This window comes from Eptesicus fuscus, chromosome 6, assembly GCF_027574615.1.
Source record: "Eptesicus fuscus isolate TK198812 chromosome 6, DD_ASM_mEF_20220401, whole genome shotgun sequence".
NCBI lineage: Eukaryota > Metazoa > Chordata > Mammalia > Chiroptera > Vespertilionidae > Eptesicus > Eptesicus fuscus.
The window spans coordinates 29,370,165-29,386,227 of record NC_072478.1 but is presented as its reverse complement, the minus strand read 5'-3'; the positions used below and the strand labels follow the sequence as shown (position 1 = coordinate 29,386,227).

The window sequence follows — 16,063 nt, the reverse complement described above, 5'->3', positions numbered from 1 at the left end:
AAATCCACAGCCTATGGGGTGAGTACTCCAGGATCAAGCTAGGTGCTAACTGGCACTGGGGACCAGGTGTGAGGTCTGCCTGCTCTCCTTGGCTATCTGCATGTGTTTAAGTGGAAACAGACATGAGGCTGCAGGAGTCTGATGGCCTTCTGGTAGTGCCTCAGTCCTGATGGAAAAGTCTGGAAGGTAGGGTGGCTCCAACTCACAGTGGCCTCATGCTGTCAGAGAAGGCACTGGCTTGAAGAGGTCAAAGGTGTATATGAGGAAGCATCTGGGTGTCAGGCTCCCTGTCCGGACCCACAGTGGATACCTGCCTTCCATCTCATCCCAGGCCCATCACAGGTCTCCCTAGGCTGGACAGTGATGACCTCACTGTGGGGGCATGCAGGCCTGTCAGTGGGGCTGCCCACAGGTACACCTGCTCACTCCCTATGAGCTGGCATGTGGTGACCAGGGAGGTGAGGAGGCCGGGACCCAGCACCCCATGAAAGGCCTTGGGCTGGTGACCTCCCACCTCTGATTGAACCAGGGGCATGGCAGGGCGTTGTTTGCAACAAATAAGTTCCTTCCGTCCATCCATCTGTCTATAGGCTTTGGTTCCCAGCCTGGGGATGTATGGGCTTCTCCCAGTGAGATGCTAACACTGTGCTGCCTTTCCTCCTGCGCCGGTCTCTGCAGGTAACTAGGATTTCTACCTCAACCTCGAGACCTGTGCAAGGATAGGTGGGCTGCAGGGCTGGTGGCCGACCAGATGGCGGGATGGACCGAGGACGAGGCTCTGCTCTGAGTCCACGCTGCGCAGACCTGCGGGAGATGCTGGGCCTGGCTCCAGCTTATACTGTCAATAGTTTTAGATAAAATATTTATCGTTTTTTAAAAAGTATAAACAATTTTGACTTATTCCACCGAAGTCATAAAGGCAACCTATTAAGAAATGTAAATACTATATATGAGAGGATCTATATAAAGATATCGACCGGACGGACTGGCCCGCCAGCAGAGACTCCAACAGCCGGGCCCGGTGCTATCTCGTCGCCAGGCCTTGCCATCTCCACGTTCTCTTGGTGCTGACTCGAGGTTGACCAACGCCAAAACCAGTCCTTGATGCGCCTGCCCTGTCATCCCCAAGCTCTCCCATACCAAAGGCATGCCTATCTCCTGGTCAAGGGTGGTTCGCTTGGTTTTTAATGCCCCTCAGAAAAGGCCCTCTGCCCCACCCCATCACTGTGAATGCTTCAGCCAGACTGTCAGCCCTGGTCCCAGGGATGGCGCCTTTTGGTGAGGAAGGGCCAGTGGGTGGCCTCTGGATGTTGCACGGAGGAGGGCTGCTGTGAGTGGTGCTCATGGGGCAGGTCTGGTACTTGACTCCAACGTGGGGCTGCTGGGGAGCAAGTGCTTTACTTTGTATCTGTACTGTCTCGGGCTTGCGCAGTCAAGCAAGGCACTGGCCGGGGCGTGGGGCAGGTTAGCCATGGGTGCCTGGTGTGTCTGTATAGAAGAGAGTCACGCTGACGAGTGACAGTATTTTATAGAGATGTGATGAAAATTTATAAATTTCATAGACTTGACTTCATTTATTTTTAGATTGTATAATGCACAGTAAATGTAAAAAAAAAAAGTGAGGGGAAAAACCTTTTTATTTATTCAAGTGCATACAAGTGGCATTGGCCCAGGGCCAGAGCGCCCCCATCCCCTTGGTCAGTCTGTATTGCTGCTCAGTGGCCCTTCAATGCCACAGCTGGGTTGACACCTGCCCCCACGCCTGGAGCAGCCTCCCTGGTGCTTGGGAATGAATGCACTGTGGGTGAGCAATGAGGGCAAAGGCCGACTTCACATGAAGGCGAGAGCTGTTCTGATGCTTTAGAAGTTGCCAACAGGGTTATCGGGTCCCTCCAGTGCTGCAGTCTTTAATAGTCCTGGGTCTCAGTTGAACAGTGTTTGTGCATTTTCCCTGAAAGAGTGTCCAGAAGCCCTCAGTCCTCTTGAAGGGCAGTCAGCCAAAGGTCCTGGCTGGTAGTGGGGCCTGGACCCCCAGCGGGGGGTGCTTCAGGCTTAGATGGGTTCAGTCAGAGCCCTGCTATTCTGGTGCTTGTCCCCATGAGATAGCACCACCAAGGAACATGGGAACCCAAAAAAAGCCTCAAGTTCCTACATTCCCCAGCCTGGCCAGCACAGCCCATCCTTCCAGATGTGGTTGCCAGGGGCCCTTGGCCTGCCTGGAAGGGCTGATGTGGCAAGCCTGGCTTGGGCTCACTCCTCCTGATCCCTAAAGGCAGGGCTGGAGCTAGCCTTTCTGGTGTGTGTGTGTGGGGGGAGCAGTGGCCTTGTGGAACACAGGCCTAAATGGGTGCAGAACAGGCCTGGCTGTTGACTCTCTAATTTCCTCGGGTGCATCCTGGTAGAGCCCTATGTACCAGGGGTGATGCCTGGCCCAGAGCAATAGTCAGGCTGTAGATGGTGCTTAGACAGGTTCTCATAACTGGCTGTCTTGTAACTGCTGCCCTGGCTCCCTTACCTCCAGGTCTGTGCTCTTGGCACACGAAGGTGCTGTGCTCACCCCACATCCTGCAATGTCCTCCAGCACAGGACTCCCTAAAAAAGCTAACAGGGTTAGCAGTAGCAAAGTTGCAGCATGTAGCGAGTCCCTGGTCTGGAATCAAGCAACCCTGTAAACACTGCATCACTTCTGTGATAACTGTGTGCCCCCGTGCAGGACTTCCTACTGACGTTATATCTGTGTTCCCCACACAACCATGTCTACCCAAGCGCTGGGGTCTCCTTTCTGTGCCCACCCTCCAGCCTTCCTGACTGTGAGATTGATCAGCCGCTATTGGCAGTGAGGGCATGGTGGGGGGCAGCAAAGGAGTGGGGTGGGGTGCATGAACAACCACCCCCCTGTGGAGAACAGGTTCTAGTCTCCTCTGGGCAGAGACCAGTGCTGCTCTGACTACGGGCAACTTCAGGGAAGCCCAGGGCTATGAGGGTGCTTTGCTCAGGAAAACCTAACTCTGAAGACCCTCCGGTCAGGAGCCAGCCTTCCCTTCCAGCTATGACTTATGATTTATTTAAGACCCGCTCACCCTTTTATTTATCCACAAAGTCCAAAGGAGACTGTTCATCCACCCCACCCCCACTCCCATTCCCATGGTCCACCCATGCTGGCTTATGTCGCGTGTCTCAGACCAGCCCTGCTTTGTCCTTCTGGTAGACCGTGTTTCACTTGGGGTTGCTGGCATGGCCCATCCCTTTGGGTTGCTGGTTTGACCCTCTTTTCCTAAGGGAACCCCACTGTACTCTGATTTCCATCTCCAGACTAATAAAATGTTTGTTTTCACTTGAACCTGGTCTGTTGGCATTTCTCACATGGTGAGACCTTAGAGAACCTTGAGGGCTCCATGTGAGGAGCATGGTCACACCCAGCAGAGGCCCCACATGCCGCTGAAAACAGCTGTTGTGACTTGAGCAGTGAGTACCCACCTCAGGGAGACCTATCTGACTAGGTCAGGCCTCCTCCCCACCCGCTAGATGGCACTTCAATGAAAAACCAAACCCTTTGCAAGGTCTTGCCTGCACTCAAAAAATCAGCCTGTGACCAGAGGTGGGATCCCGGGCCATCTGAGGATCCATCACCCCACCCATTCTCCCTCAGGGCCCTTGAGCTGGGCTCCCAGCCTCCCTGACTTTCTAGGCTCTAGGTTCTGTGTCTCCTCCCCTCAATTTGGATGGCCCAGCCTCTTTCTCCCAGGCACTTGAACCTCAGGCCTAAAGAGAACCACCTCTTGTCCCCCAGGAACCCTACTTCCCTTGGAAACCAGCTCCACCGGCCTGTGGAGGACATGTCCCTTTTGCATTCACTGCACCACTGTCCCGTGTGGAAAAGAGGTACCTTTATTTGAATAGAACAAATACACCAGCCCGAGGGCAAATGCTTCTAGCTCTGCCCAGAGGTGTTGGCCGGGCCCTGGCCCTCAGAATTCACAGCAGCCTAGAAGGCAAGGCTCCCAATCCCTTCACAGCATTAGGTTCGTACATTCAGCCCGCACAGAGCAAGAGAGCTGCACCAGCTTCAGGAGCCCACCAGGCCCTAGATGGGTGAGCCCGAGGAACCAAGCACAGCTCCTGGGGGTTGTATACTCGCCCTCGAGCAGCAGCATGTGGCACTGAGAGGTGCTGAACTAGTATGATGGGTCCCAAGGCGCAGCCTCTGCCCACCCTCACCAGCCTGGGACTACTGAAGCCAAAACACCTCACTCCAAAAATCCAGGCTTGGCCAGGAAACCCAGGGCCCGGTGAGGATAGGGAGGGCTCCTTGGGCCTCAGTGAGTCAAGCTGAGGAGCCCAAGCCTAAACCCAGATTCATGCCTTCAAGCCACTCAGCTGGAACCGGGCCTCCTCCGATATGCCGAACTGTTCCAGGGGGTCCTGTGTGATGGAGGGGTAGCATGAGCCCTGGCTCAGGAGCTCTCCCTCCACCCCCCCACCACTTCCCGTGCCCCAGGCACACCTTGCCAGTCATCTTCTGGATCTCGTTCCTGTAGAAGATGAGGCTCCTGCGCATGAACTCGTAGCTGGGAAAGGAAGTGGCCTGTGCTCACAGAGCCCAGCTCTGCCCTTGCCCCAGACACCCAGGCCAGGATATACCCCACACTCTACCTGGCTCGACGAAGAGCTCCCATCCACTCCTGACACTGCTCCTCGCTGTAGCACTCAAAGTGATACTTCCTCTCCGGGTCCTCAATGAAACCTGCAGAGGAAGGGGCCCCATCTGTCCCAGCTCACTCCCACCACCACCCATGCTGGCCACTGGCCGCAGCTTCCTGTTGCCACTGTCTACAACTGTCCCCTCCTCTAGACCCAGCTTGGGCTCACCGCTTCCCACAGGCTATAGACTGTATCCCCCAAAAGAGTATGTTCAAAACCTAGCTCCTGGAACCTGGGAACAGAGCCTATTTGGGTATAAGGTCGTTGCAGGTGTAATTAGTTAAGATGAGGACACACTAGAGTGGGGTGGGATTGGTGTCCTTACAAAAAGGAGAGATCCGGACACAGACGCAGGGAATAGGCCACGGAACTATGAAGGCAGAAATCAGGGTGACACTTCTACAAGATTGCCAACAGCCTCCAGAAATTGGGAGGACCTGGTTCCTCCCTCAGAAGGAACCAGTCCTGCAGACACCCCAACCTCGAACTCCTACCCTCCAGCACTGGGAGAAATAACTTTTTGCTGTTGAAGCCTCACAGTCTGTGGCACGTTAAGGCCACTACAGAAAATGAAAAGTTCTGCCTTTCCCTGCAGACTCGATCCTCTCAAGGTGACTCAGGATAATCCTCTAGGGTCCCCAGCCGGGCACTGAGAACCGGTGCTCCGCGGTTCTCAGTAGAGGCACCCCGAAAGGGCAGTGCTCGCCTACAGAAGTGAAAACCCTGGTGGCCTTGCCGGTGGCAAAGGGGAGAGCGCAGCCCTGCCCGGAACGGCGGGCTTTGTTTATGGGGAGGGGCAGAGCGGAGCTCGGGTCCCCGCCTGCCTGGTCCCCGCCCCCCGCACTCACTGATGGAGAAGCCGCTGGGCTCTTCCTGGGTGACTCTGCAGTGCTCCAGCAGTAGAGCTCCGACGGGCTGGGGGCAGACGAGCCGGATGGGCGGGCCATCCGGGGACCCCAGCTCCCCAACCCCAGCCCGGGGCCCGCCTTCCCGCCGCCCTACCTCGGCCTCGTCGGTCCGGAAGTAGAAGAGGAAATTGACTACCAGCTTCACCAGCCGCCGTTTCACCACTGTGGACACAGGGCGGGCTCTCGCGGGCTCGGTGACCGCCCATCCCGCCCCAACCGGCACCCCCATCCGCCCGGTCCCCGGCTCACAGGCCCTACCCCACTCACCGCTGCCCTTCTTGGGGCCTCGCATGCCGAGTTCGGCTGCCAGCTCAGCCGGCTGCCGGGACAGCGCCTGCAATTCCTTCTCGTTGTAGCGCATGGCGGCCCAGGACCCAGAACGCTGAGTGCGGGCCGCGAGTTCCCGGCCGCCGCGCCAAAAAAGTTCCACAGCGCCGTCCCGGAAGCGCTTCCAAAGCTTTTGCGCCTGCGCTTCCCGGACTGCTCAACCTGTACATCACCGGGGAGGGGCACTAGCGTGCCGGGGGTGGGGGTGGGAGTGGGGCACAGAAACAGAGTGGAGCCCTCGTCGGGCGTAGGGGATAGCGGGCGACACGACGGTCATTATATTGGACCCGGGTTGGAAAGTAAGCATCCCTACTGAAATGGACCGGAACAGGCCTAGGAGGGCAAGTCCCAGCCCTCCTTCCCGCGATAACTGGCCTCGCGCGAGTTAGACTGACTGAGAGGTGCTGTTTTTTGGTTCGTGGTGTGTGTTTTTGTGTGTTTTATTTGTTGAGCCTCGTGGGCATGCGCACTTCTGCTTCCGGCCCGCACTCTCAGCTCCCCCGCCCCCCGCTTCTCCCCTCTCACTTCCAGAGAGTCTTGCCTACGCTCCCAAGCGGGCGGAACTTGCGCACAAGGGAGGTCCCGCCCCGTTTGCCTCCGGAAGTGCTTCCTTAGGCCGCGCTCGAGCACTGAACGAAGTCGTAGCGGCCCGTGGCGGGTGAAAAGGCGACGGGATCGCGGCCTCGGGTGCAGGTGAGGAACGAGGCGAGAGCGGCGGCCCTGGAGCCCGGAGTTCCCTGGAAGGGACCAAACGTGGGCGAAGGGCGCCTGCGGCGCGGCTGAGGGCGGGCGGGTGCGTTGCCCACTCCTCAGGAATGTCGGGTCTCTATGTCCCGGGCACCCCACCGCCTGCTTGAAACTCTCCGAAGACCCGCAGAGATCGGGTCGGGGGCGCAGCTCACATGGCGCCTTCCGTGTAACGGAGAACTTCTCTGAGCATTAAGTTGCGTCCGTTAGTTGACTGGCTTTGTGGCCCGAGAGTCACACGGTGCCGCTGAGCCTCAGTTTCTACACCTGGCATGGGGGTCGGGGCGGTCACGGATTCCAGGCCAGCTAAGTGAGAAATAAGGTCCTGAGGACAGAGTGCCCCCACCGCGCCCAAGGCCACCGGAGCCCGTTAGCTGGCCCCTTTTCGCCAGCGGAACCCCGGAGTTAAATGACTTTCCTGCTGGTCAGACTGAGATGCCAGGACCGTTCTTTCCGATACCGTTTGGCCACGCAGAACGAGGGAGAGAAGTTCCCGAGGTTAATAATCTGTCTGCCTTGTTTAAGGAGATTATAGCCTGTTCATAAAAGCGGTCTTTCATCCCTGCATCCTCCTTGGCCCCAGAGGACGCCTCTGCTCAAAGCTTAAAGCCGGCCTTTACCTTTAGAAATAATGCTTTCTGGGTGTGTCGCTTTTAGACTCAGCCTTTTGGCTTCTTACTGTGATCGATGAGGTCTTATTTCTGCCCCCCACCCATCCAGGCCAACTTCACCCTCCATACCTGGATGTGTTTATGTCATGAGCATTAGTCAAATCATTAGTTCTGTTTTCATTTATTATTATTTTTTTACCGATTGATTTTAGAGCAAGGAAGGGGGAAAGAGAAACATCGATTTGTTGTTCCACTTATTTATGCATTTATTGTTTAATTCTTGTAAGTGCCCTGACGGGGGAGCAAATCCAGACAACGCTCTAACCAACCGAGCTACCCAGCCAGGGCCAGTTCTGTTTCTGAGACTGAAAATATTGTTCACTATTAAGGCAAGTAACATGTTCATCTGTGTTGCTTTTCCTGTATTGTTCATTCTCCCACCCTCCAAAGCTAATTCATGTCTTCATCTTTTCTGTTAGCTTGGTTTTTAATTTTTTAAAAATATATATTTTATTGATTTTTTTTACAGAGAGGAAGGGTGAGGAATAGAGTTAGAAACATCAATGAGAGAGAAACATCGATCAGCTGCCTCCTGCACACTCCCCACTGGGTATGTGTCTGCAACCAAGGTACATGCCCTTGACCAGAATCAAACCTAGGACCCTTCAGTCCACAGGCCAATGCTCTATCCACTGAGCCAAACCGGTCAGGGCTTGGTTTTTAATTTTTATTTATTGATTCAAGAGAGAGACTTGGATTTGTTGTTTTGCTTATTTATGTACTCATTGGTTGCTTCTTGTATGTGCCCTGACTGGGGATCAAGCCCACAACCTTAGTATATTGGGATGATGCTCTAGCCAACTGAGCTACCCGGCCAGGAGCCTGATTTTCTTTGCCAGCTGTTAATTTTTTCCTCAAAGCTCCAGCACTTCACACAGCAGTAGGTTGTATTTTTCCACAGGTTTAAAGGAATTGATCCTTTTATTTTCCCCAGACCCTGCACTCTGCTACTCCACAGTTGTCCTAGAACTTTATGTTAGCGCTCTCCTGAGTTGTCTTCTGTTTTCAATCTGACCATTTTTTCTCTTCCTACTATAAGCACATCGATTGATCAGTGAGTTGATTTTGAGTCCTTGGTTATTTGAAAACTAGAGGCCCAGTGCAAGAAATTCAGGGTTCGGGCCTAAACCGGCAGTCAGACATCCCTCTCACAATCCTGGACCGCTGGCTCCTAACCGCTCACCTGCCTGCCTGCCTGCCTGATCGCCCCTAACTGCCCCCCCTGCCAGCCTGGTCACCCCTAACTGCCCCTGCCGACCTGGTCGCCCATTTGGTTGTGATGGTTGTTTAGGCTTTTATATAGCTAGATGGCTTTATTTACCTTCACAGTTTAGGTATGAAATTAAAATTCTGGGTTGAAGATCCACATTGAGACCTGTGAGAATGTTGCTCCTTTTATGAGTTCAGTACTGTTCTGAAAGCTGACCTTTACCTTTATGAATAATGCTGGCCCCGTTCTGCTTTCTGACCTATTATTTCTTTGACTAATAGAAACGGGGTTTTCCTCAGTGGTGTAAAGTTTCTTGAGCCATTTATTGAAGAAGGTCTTTTTGTTCTGTGGGAAGAATTAGATCCTATTAGTCCTGGGGCATTTTCTTTTAATTCTTTGGTAATTATCTTTAATAATACTTTTTCTTTCTGTTTTCACTCTGGAATTCCATCTAGGTTTTTACTGTGCTCCTCTCTTTTCATTTTTTTTGTTCTCCTTTATGAGAGATTTCTTTGACCTTCAAGCCCTCGTATTCAATTATTTGGATCATCCAGTCTCTACTTTCCAAGGGTTCATTCACTGGGCTGACCTTTGGCATCCTGTTCAAGTTTCGTGGTACAGTAACTTCTCTGATAATTCAGGAGGATGCTATCATCTTCTATTGAGGTTTCCATTAGGTTTCTTGTTCCTTGGATACGTTTGATTCTTTGTGTCTGTTATGTGAAGTTACCAGCTCTGTGTGGGAGAGCCATGCTGCTTATCTCGTGGCTCTCACTGCTCAGTGGGCCTGGCATGGGAACCCCCCAGCTGTCAGTGTCTGAGAATACTTTCCCTGGCATTCGTTCCCCAGAAACATCTTCTAAAGTGCCCCTCGGCTGGGGCCTCCAGGCGGGGCTGCCTGCCTTCTAGACACAGTGGGAGGAAGGACAGTCTGCCTGCTGGTTTTGGTGGACTCCCCTCTTTTCAACCTGGCCCTCACCCCCAGCCTCTCTTGTGCCTGCCTCTCAGCTGAGAGACCCCTCATTCCATTTTTTCTGAATATAAAAGTGATTTCTCTGGAGAGCCGAGGGTACCTGGGCAGGGAACTTCCTCTCAGTGGCCCTTCCTCTCAGGGTCAGGGTGTGAGTTCTCATTTCATTCCTGGTGGGGGTGCTGCCAGGGGAGGGATAACGTGTATCGTGGGCTGTGAGTAACCAACAGTTTGGTTTCCAATCGGTACTGGTTTTTATTCTAGGTGAGCAGTTAAGTATTTGCTTGGGTTTGGATTTCCCTGAGCCAGATTCAGTGGGTACTTTTCTCAGCACCAGCCTGCCACTAGTGATTCAGGTGCTTATTCTGAAGGAACTGGGCTTGAGTTTCCCAGTGACAGCTGGCCACATTTAGCAAGGTTTACCACCTCTCCCCTTTGCCCCCCCTCTTCCAGGTATCCCCCCAGCCCAGTAAAGCCCAAAGGCCTTCACCATGGACTTCCAACATCGCCCTGGGGGCAAGACCGGGAGTGGGGGCGTGGCCTCCTCTTCTGAGAGCAACAGGGACCGGCGGGAGCGCCTCCGGCAGCTGGCCCTGGAGACCATCGACATCAACAAGGTGAGGTGGGGCCCCAGGGAGGTCCCCACAGCCTCCCTCTCACCGTGGAGTCATGTTCCGGATTCTTACACCTGTGACCTTGAGCAGTTGCCTGGCTCTGTGGGCCTTAGTCTCCTAGTCGGTAAAAAAAGGAACTTGACCTAGAGCAGCAGGTTTCCAAGACTGCTGTTACTGACCCTAAATTTCAAGGGTTTTTTTTACTGTGTGAGGCATTTTGGATTTATCTAATTAATCAGTGGCTTGGAGAATCTCCAGTGGGGAGGGCCAGGACGGCAGCACACGAATTGCTATAATTTCAGCCAGAGGCAGTGAAGGGCAACATTTTAGTTGAACCACACAGAGCTGTTGGCAGACCAGTTCTCCCCCTGGGCACTGCTGATATCGGGCAGCGTCAGTGTGTGGGGAGCCATCCTAGGCACTGTGGGGTGTCGAGCAGCATCCCTTCCACTCACTCAATGCCAGGAGCACCTCCAGTCATGATGATCACAGATGTCTCCAGATATGTTGCCCAGGGAGGGATCCAGGTGAGAGCCTGGCAGTCAGTGTATGGTTCACGTAGACTTTGAAACCCCCTAAGGTGTGCCAGGCAGCCCCTCAAAGCCTCACTGGTTGAGGTCGGTTCTATTACTTTCCCCATTTTCCAGAGGAAGAAACAGTTGTGGTGGCGGAGGATGTGTCACTGTCAAAAATGACACGACCCCTGAGCAGTGGAGTTAGAATTTGAACCCCACAGGTCTGCTCCGCATCAGCGATCAGCAGCACTGCCATGCTGCCCTGGTTTGTGGAAAGTCACCTGTCCAGCCCACAGGACTTGTAGAGACATGGGTCTCCATCGCCTTTCCCTTCACCCGCTTGCTTGTCCTCCTCTGCCTGTACCTACCTTGTGCTGCAACACTTGGAAGGCTGGTGGGGTTATGGCCAGATTCCTGCCCCAGTCCTGGTGATGGATGACCAGCAGTGCTCTTTGGGCTCTGCCTCCTTCCAGACCCAAAATTGCCACCAATGTGGGGCCAGGGACTTTCCTGGAGAACCCTTCTGCTCAGAGTAGGGGCCAAGGACCCGCAATGTCCACCCCTGCCCCAGGCGCTTATTGCAGATACAGAGTCAACCCCCAGCCCTGCCAAGTAGACTCGGGGTCCCGCAGCACTGCCCTAGCAGGCTCATTCCGAGCTGGCCCCAGTTTTCTAGTCCTTCGTCCCAGAACATCTGTCCCAGAGGACAACAGCCACCCCTCCCTTGCCAGCCAGGGGAGAGCCCTGCTTCTCAGGCACTACTCGTGGCAGGCAGGGCTCAGGGTACCATCTCCCTCGATCTAATGGACTCTGCCTCCCTCCCAGGACCCTTATTTCATGAAGAACCACCTGGGCTCATACGAATGCAAGCTGTGCCTGACACTCCACAACAATGAGGTGAGTTCTCAGGGCCCACTCCCCACATGCCCCTTCCCCTGTCCCGTGGAGAAGCGCTCTGGCAGGACGCGCTGCTCCCACCCATCCTCCGGGCTTCTGCCTTGTTAACCTGTTGTTCATAGCTCGGCCGAGGGTGAAGGAGGTGATGGGAGCCCGCCACTCACGCCTGACCACTCACTCACTGAGCACAGCTTCAGGCGCATCTTTCTAGGAGAGATACTGGTCACTCCAGAGGAAAACAGCCCTCTCTGTCCCCAGCTTGTGCCCTGCACTCCTGGACCCCAGAGGCCCCCAGAGCTGTGAAGTTGCTGCTTGTCCATTTTCCTTTAATACCATTGGTGCCATTGTTATACAGATGTGAGCACATCTTGGAACATTTGACACTGGGTTTTGAGGTCTAGTGGTGTAGCTCCAGTTCATTTCCTTTCACGACTGAGGTTATCGATATGATAGTCTGACAAGTTCTCATGTTGGGTTCAGCATGCAGCAATGAACAGGTCCTGTTTGTCCTTTCCCTGTGTTGTCAAACGTTCGCTTTGTTTGGACTTTGTTCACAACTATGGACAGTGTGCTGTTGAACAGCCTTGTATGTCAGGGTCTCTCCCTTCTGCACTGTAGATATTGGGGCCCTGCTCCCAGGAGGCAGAAGGGAGAGCAGGCCTGGTTGAGGGGCATCCAGGCCCCATCCCTGCTCACTTTGTCCCACTCTAGGGGAGCTACCTCGCGCACACCCAGGGGAAAAAGCACCAGACCAACTTGTGAGTATGTCACCCCTACTCCCTGCTCAAAGCCTTGGGCCCCGGGGTGAGGAGCTGGCACTTCTCGCACATCTCTGTGAGCCACACCAGACAATGGTACAGAGGTAGTTTGGGGCCAGCTGGTCCTGTGATCAGTACATTGAGGCCTGCCCATCATGGGTGGCTGGGTGGGTGGGTACAGCTCCCCGAGTGTGAGGGGAGGAACAGGATGTGCTCCTTACCTAGCAAGGAAAGAGGTGTGGGTTCTCAGAAGGCTCCCTAGTAAGGAACAGTGGGAAATGTGACAAGAAGAGAAAGGTGCCCATGCCTGTCCCATCCATCTCCATTCAAACCTTGAGACACCCCCACCCACCCACCCACTCAACCCCACCCCGCCCAACGCCCTCGCTTAGCAGAGGCTCTCCAAGGTCGATGTGGGGGCAGGATGGCTCCTAGCACCTGGGCCTGTGGCCTTGGCGGGGGTGTGTGTGTGTGTGTGTGAAGGAGCAGCAGCGCTGTGTCCATCATGCCTACAGGGCCCGGCGAGCAGCCAAGGAGGCTAAGGAGGCCCCCGCCCAGCCAGCACCAGAGAAGGTCAAGGTAGAAGTGAAGAAGTTTGTGAAGATCGGCCGCCCGGGCTATAAAGGTAAGTCTGTTTGGGGGTAGGTTGACCCACATCTGGTGTTGGGAAGGGGTGAGCCTTTTGTCCAGAACCCTGGTCCCGCCCCTGAGCCATCATATACACACTGCTATTCACTGGCCTTCATTTGCTCATACCTTTCGTTGCTTTCAGAGGCCATCCACCCCACTGGGGCCCCACCTCCATATGAACTTTCTTAAATGTGACCTTGTGGATGCCACTCCCCTGTGCGCCTATCAGGGTGTTGTGAGAGCCCATAATTATTTGCACTCCTAGTGAAGATGAGTGATGTGTGGGAGGGGCAGTGAGCCTGGTGTGTCCCTTTCCTGTGAGCACAGAACTGGGCCCTGGCTCCTCTTAACCTAAAGAGAAAGTCGAATGGGAGGGTAATGGTCTGTGTTAGTGGCAGCTTACTCAGCAGGGCCATTAGCAGGGAAAGGGCTCTGGGTTACTTAAGAAAGCTGGTTATATGACCCTGTTGGAATATAGGGGACTATGTTCTAGCAAAATGTGGGAGTGTCCTGTGAGTGTCTGCACTGTAGACAGGACACAGCGTGCACAGGCCTTGGGGCAGGCCTGCTTATGAACCAGGGCTACAATGGCAGGGTCCACGTGGGGCCACCAAAGGCCTTTTGGCTGTGATAGACTCTCAGTTTCTGTCATGAGTGTAGCGGGGAGAATCTGGGGGGTTTATGGGGAAATGTTACATGCCTGGGAGCTGTGCAGAGAACAGCCTGAAAGCCACAGGACTAATATGAAGGGCACCCTCTCCTGGAGGCAGGGTTGCAGGCCTCACTTGCCCCACACACCTGGTGCCTCCTGTCGTCAGTTCCTGCTCAGTGCTGTCCCAGGCCTCGGGGGGGTAGGGCAACTCCGAGCCATTCTCCCACGACCACTTGCATGGTCTCGGGCAGGTGGCACCTATAGCACAGAGCTCTCCCAGGCCTGGTTGGGGCCCTACAGCCAGGTGACCTCCCCTGGTGCCCTGCCCTCCGGGGTCCTGAGCTTTGGGAGGGTGACGAGTTGGCCTGGACCTGAGACCCTTGTGTGTTGCAGTGACCAAGCAGAGGGACACAGAGATGGGCCAGCAGAGCCTCCTCTTCCAGGTGAGACAAGGCCCAGGGCCCAGTCATGAGGGGAGGGGCTCCTGGAAAGCAGTGCTGCCACTTGGCTGTATCCCCACAGATCGACTATCCTGAGATCGCTGACGGTATCATGCCTCGCCACCGCTTCATGTCTGCCTACGAGCAGAGGATCGAGCCCCCAGACAGGCGCTGGCAGTACCTGCTGATGGCTGCTGAGCCCTACGAGACCATTGCCTTCAAGGTAGCTCTGCTGCCCACTCCAGAGGAGTCCTTCCCAGTAGGGGCTTGCTTCTGGGGTGGGAAAAGGGCATCCTAAGATGGTGCCCCCAAGAGCAGTGCATGCTTCTGTGCTGGGCTGGTCAGGAATTTCTTGACCGTGTCCTGTGCCCTAACAGACACTGGTGAACACATATTGTAAAACCCTGATTTAACTGGGGTGATGGGGGTCACTAGGCAGCAGAGCTAGAATGTAAGCTGTGTCTGGTACTCCAAAACCAAGCCCTATTCCTTCATGAAGGCCTCTCTCTGCTGGGCCTGCTCTGACATCTGGGAGCAGTCCCTGCCTAAACCTGGGCCGTGGGCTCCCTAAGGCCATTTTCCACCCCTCCCCCCCGCAGGTGCCAAGCAGAGAGATTGACAAGGCTGAGGGCAAGTTTTGGACTCACTGGAACCGGGAAACCAAGCAGGTAAGTCACTCTAGGTCCGAGCAATTCAAGGAACTTCTGGTGGCTGCCCTGGCCATCCTGTCTCCCCTCCCAAGACCCCCAGGGGCTCTATTCAGCTTTTCTGTGTTTTTTTTTCCAGTTCTTCCTTCAGTTCCACTTTAAGATGGAAAAGCCTCCAGCCCCGCCAAGCCTCCCCGCTGGGCCTCCTGGGGTGAAGCGACCACCACCCCCTCTGATGAATGGCCTGCCCCCACGGCCACCACTGCCTGAGTCTTTGCCTCCACCCCCACCAGGAGGCCTGCCTCTGCCCCCCATGCCACCCAGTGGGCCTACACCTGCAGGGCCCCCGGGCCCTCCCCAGCTGCCCCCGCCAGCTCCTGGAGTCCACCCTCCAGCACCAGTGGTCCACCCTCCAACATCTGGGGTCCACCCTCCAGCTCCTGGGGTCCATCCCCCAGCACCAGTGGTCCACCCACCAACATCTGGGGTTCATCCCCCTGCTCCCGGGGTTCACCCTCCAGCCCCAGGAGTCCATCCTCCAGCCCCAGGTGTCCACCCTCCCCCATCTGCTGGAGTTCACCCCCAGGCCCCAGGGGTACACCCACAAGCTTCTTCAGTCCACCCCCAGGCCCCAGGGGTACACCCAGCCCCGGGGATGCACCCCCAGCCACCTGGGGTACACCCCCCTCCTCCAGGGGTTCATCCTCCAGCTCCTGGGGTTCACCCCCAGCCTCCTGGAGTTCATCCCTCCAATCCCGGGGTCCATCCCCCGGCTCCCATGCCCCCAATGATGAGACCCCCGCTGCCCTCCGAGGGCCCTGGAAACATTCCACCCCCTCCCCCAGCCAACTGAAAAGCCACCCCCTCTCATTGCAAATCTACTTTCCTGTTCTCCTGTCTCTCCCTGATGGAATTTGGTGTTTTTGTACAGGGCTATCCGTGTCCCTAGATCTCATTAAACTGCCTTCTCAGAGACCTGGTTGCACTGCTGTGTCCATGGGTGTGGGCAGGGACGCTGGCGTGGCCCCTCCACCGTAGGAGGGAGTGGTTCAGGGTCAGGCTTCCAAGACACTGTGGCCATCAGGACACTGGTGGGTGTTCCAACATGTCATCTGTGTCCTAGAACTCCAGGATGGGAGACGGACATGGCCAGCCAGTCAGCAGTGGGTCTGGGGTCCAGCCTGTGGGAAGAGAGCAAAGCAGAGGATGTTCTCTGTCCTTGGGGTCTCCAGGCCAAGATGCCTGAGTTTCCTTTGCACCTTGGTTCCTAAGGGCAGGATGAGTGGACAGGAGACTCTGAGAGCTCCAGCTGAGTCTGGAGACCACCCACCTGGTGGTCTGAACGCACTGAGACAACTGGTGTCTTTTGGGTCTCA

The 16,063-nt window shown here is 55.3% G+C and overlaps 3 protein-coding genes across 4 annotated transcripts in view; 2 read left to right on the top strand and 1 right to left on the bottom strand.

Annotated features, from left to right (window-relative positions):
* DOT1L (DOT1 like histone lysine methyltransferase) overlaps positions 1-3,340 on the top strand; it is a 68,018-nt gene extending 64,678 nt beyond the window's left edge. The window contains exon 29 of the mRNA XM_028159286.2: positions 679-3,340. The gene's annotated coding sequence lies outside the window, so the exon portion shown is untranslated. The remainder of the gene's footprint in view (positions 1-678) is intronic.
* A 530-nt stretch (positions 3,341-3,870) lies between these two features.
* Positions 3,871-6,066, bottom strand: PLEKHJ1 (pleckstrin homology domain containing J1). The gene is made up of 6 exons (XM_008150666.3): positions 5,877-6,066; positions 5,704-5,771; positions 5,550-5,616; positions 4,654-4,744; positions 4,505-4,568; positions 3,871-4,422 (listed from the first exon to the last, which is right to left on the bottom strand). The coding sequence occupies exons 1-6, from the start codon at positions 5,968-5,970 to the stop codon at positions 4,357-4,359; spliced, it is 450 nt and encodes a 149-aa protein (XP_008148888.3). The 5' UTR covers positions 5,971-6,066; the 3' UTR covers positions 3,871-4,356.
* Positions 6,067-6,144: 78 nt separating this feature from the next.
* SF3A2 (splicing factor 3a subunit 2) lies at positions 6,145-15,660 on the top strand. Of its 2 annotated transcripts, XM_054717536.1 has the most exons (11): positions 6,145-6,235; positions 6,468-6,629; positions 7,582-7,683; positions 9,988-10,151; positions 11,489-11,560; positions 12,272-12,318; positions 12,834-12,943; positions 13,994-14,043; positions 14,123-14,263; positions 14,640-14,708; positions 14,827-15,660. In XM_054717536.1, the coding sequence occupies exons 4-11, from the start codon at positions 10,026-10,028 to the stop codon at positions 15,538-15,540; spliced, it is 1,329 nt and encodes a 442-aa protein (XP_054573511.1). In that variant the 5' UTR covers positions 6,145-6,235; positions 6,468-6,629; positions 7,582-7,683; positions 9,988-10,025; the 3' UTR covers positions 15,541-15,660. The 2 variants fall into 2 exon arrangements, with proteins under 2 accessions (XP_054573511.1, XP_028015097.1); XM_028159296.2 differs by lacking the exon at positions 7,582-7,683.
* Positions 15,661-16,063: the final 403 nt, after the last annotated feature.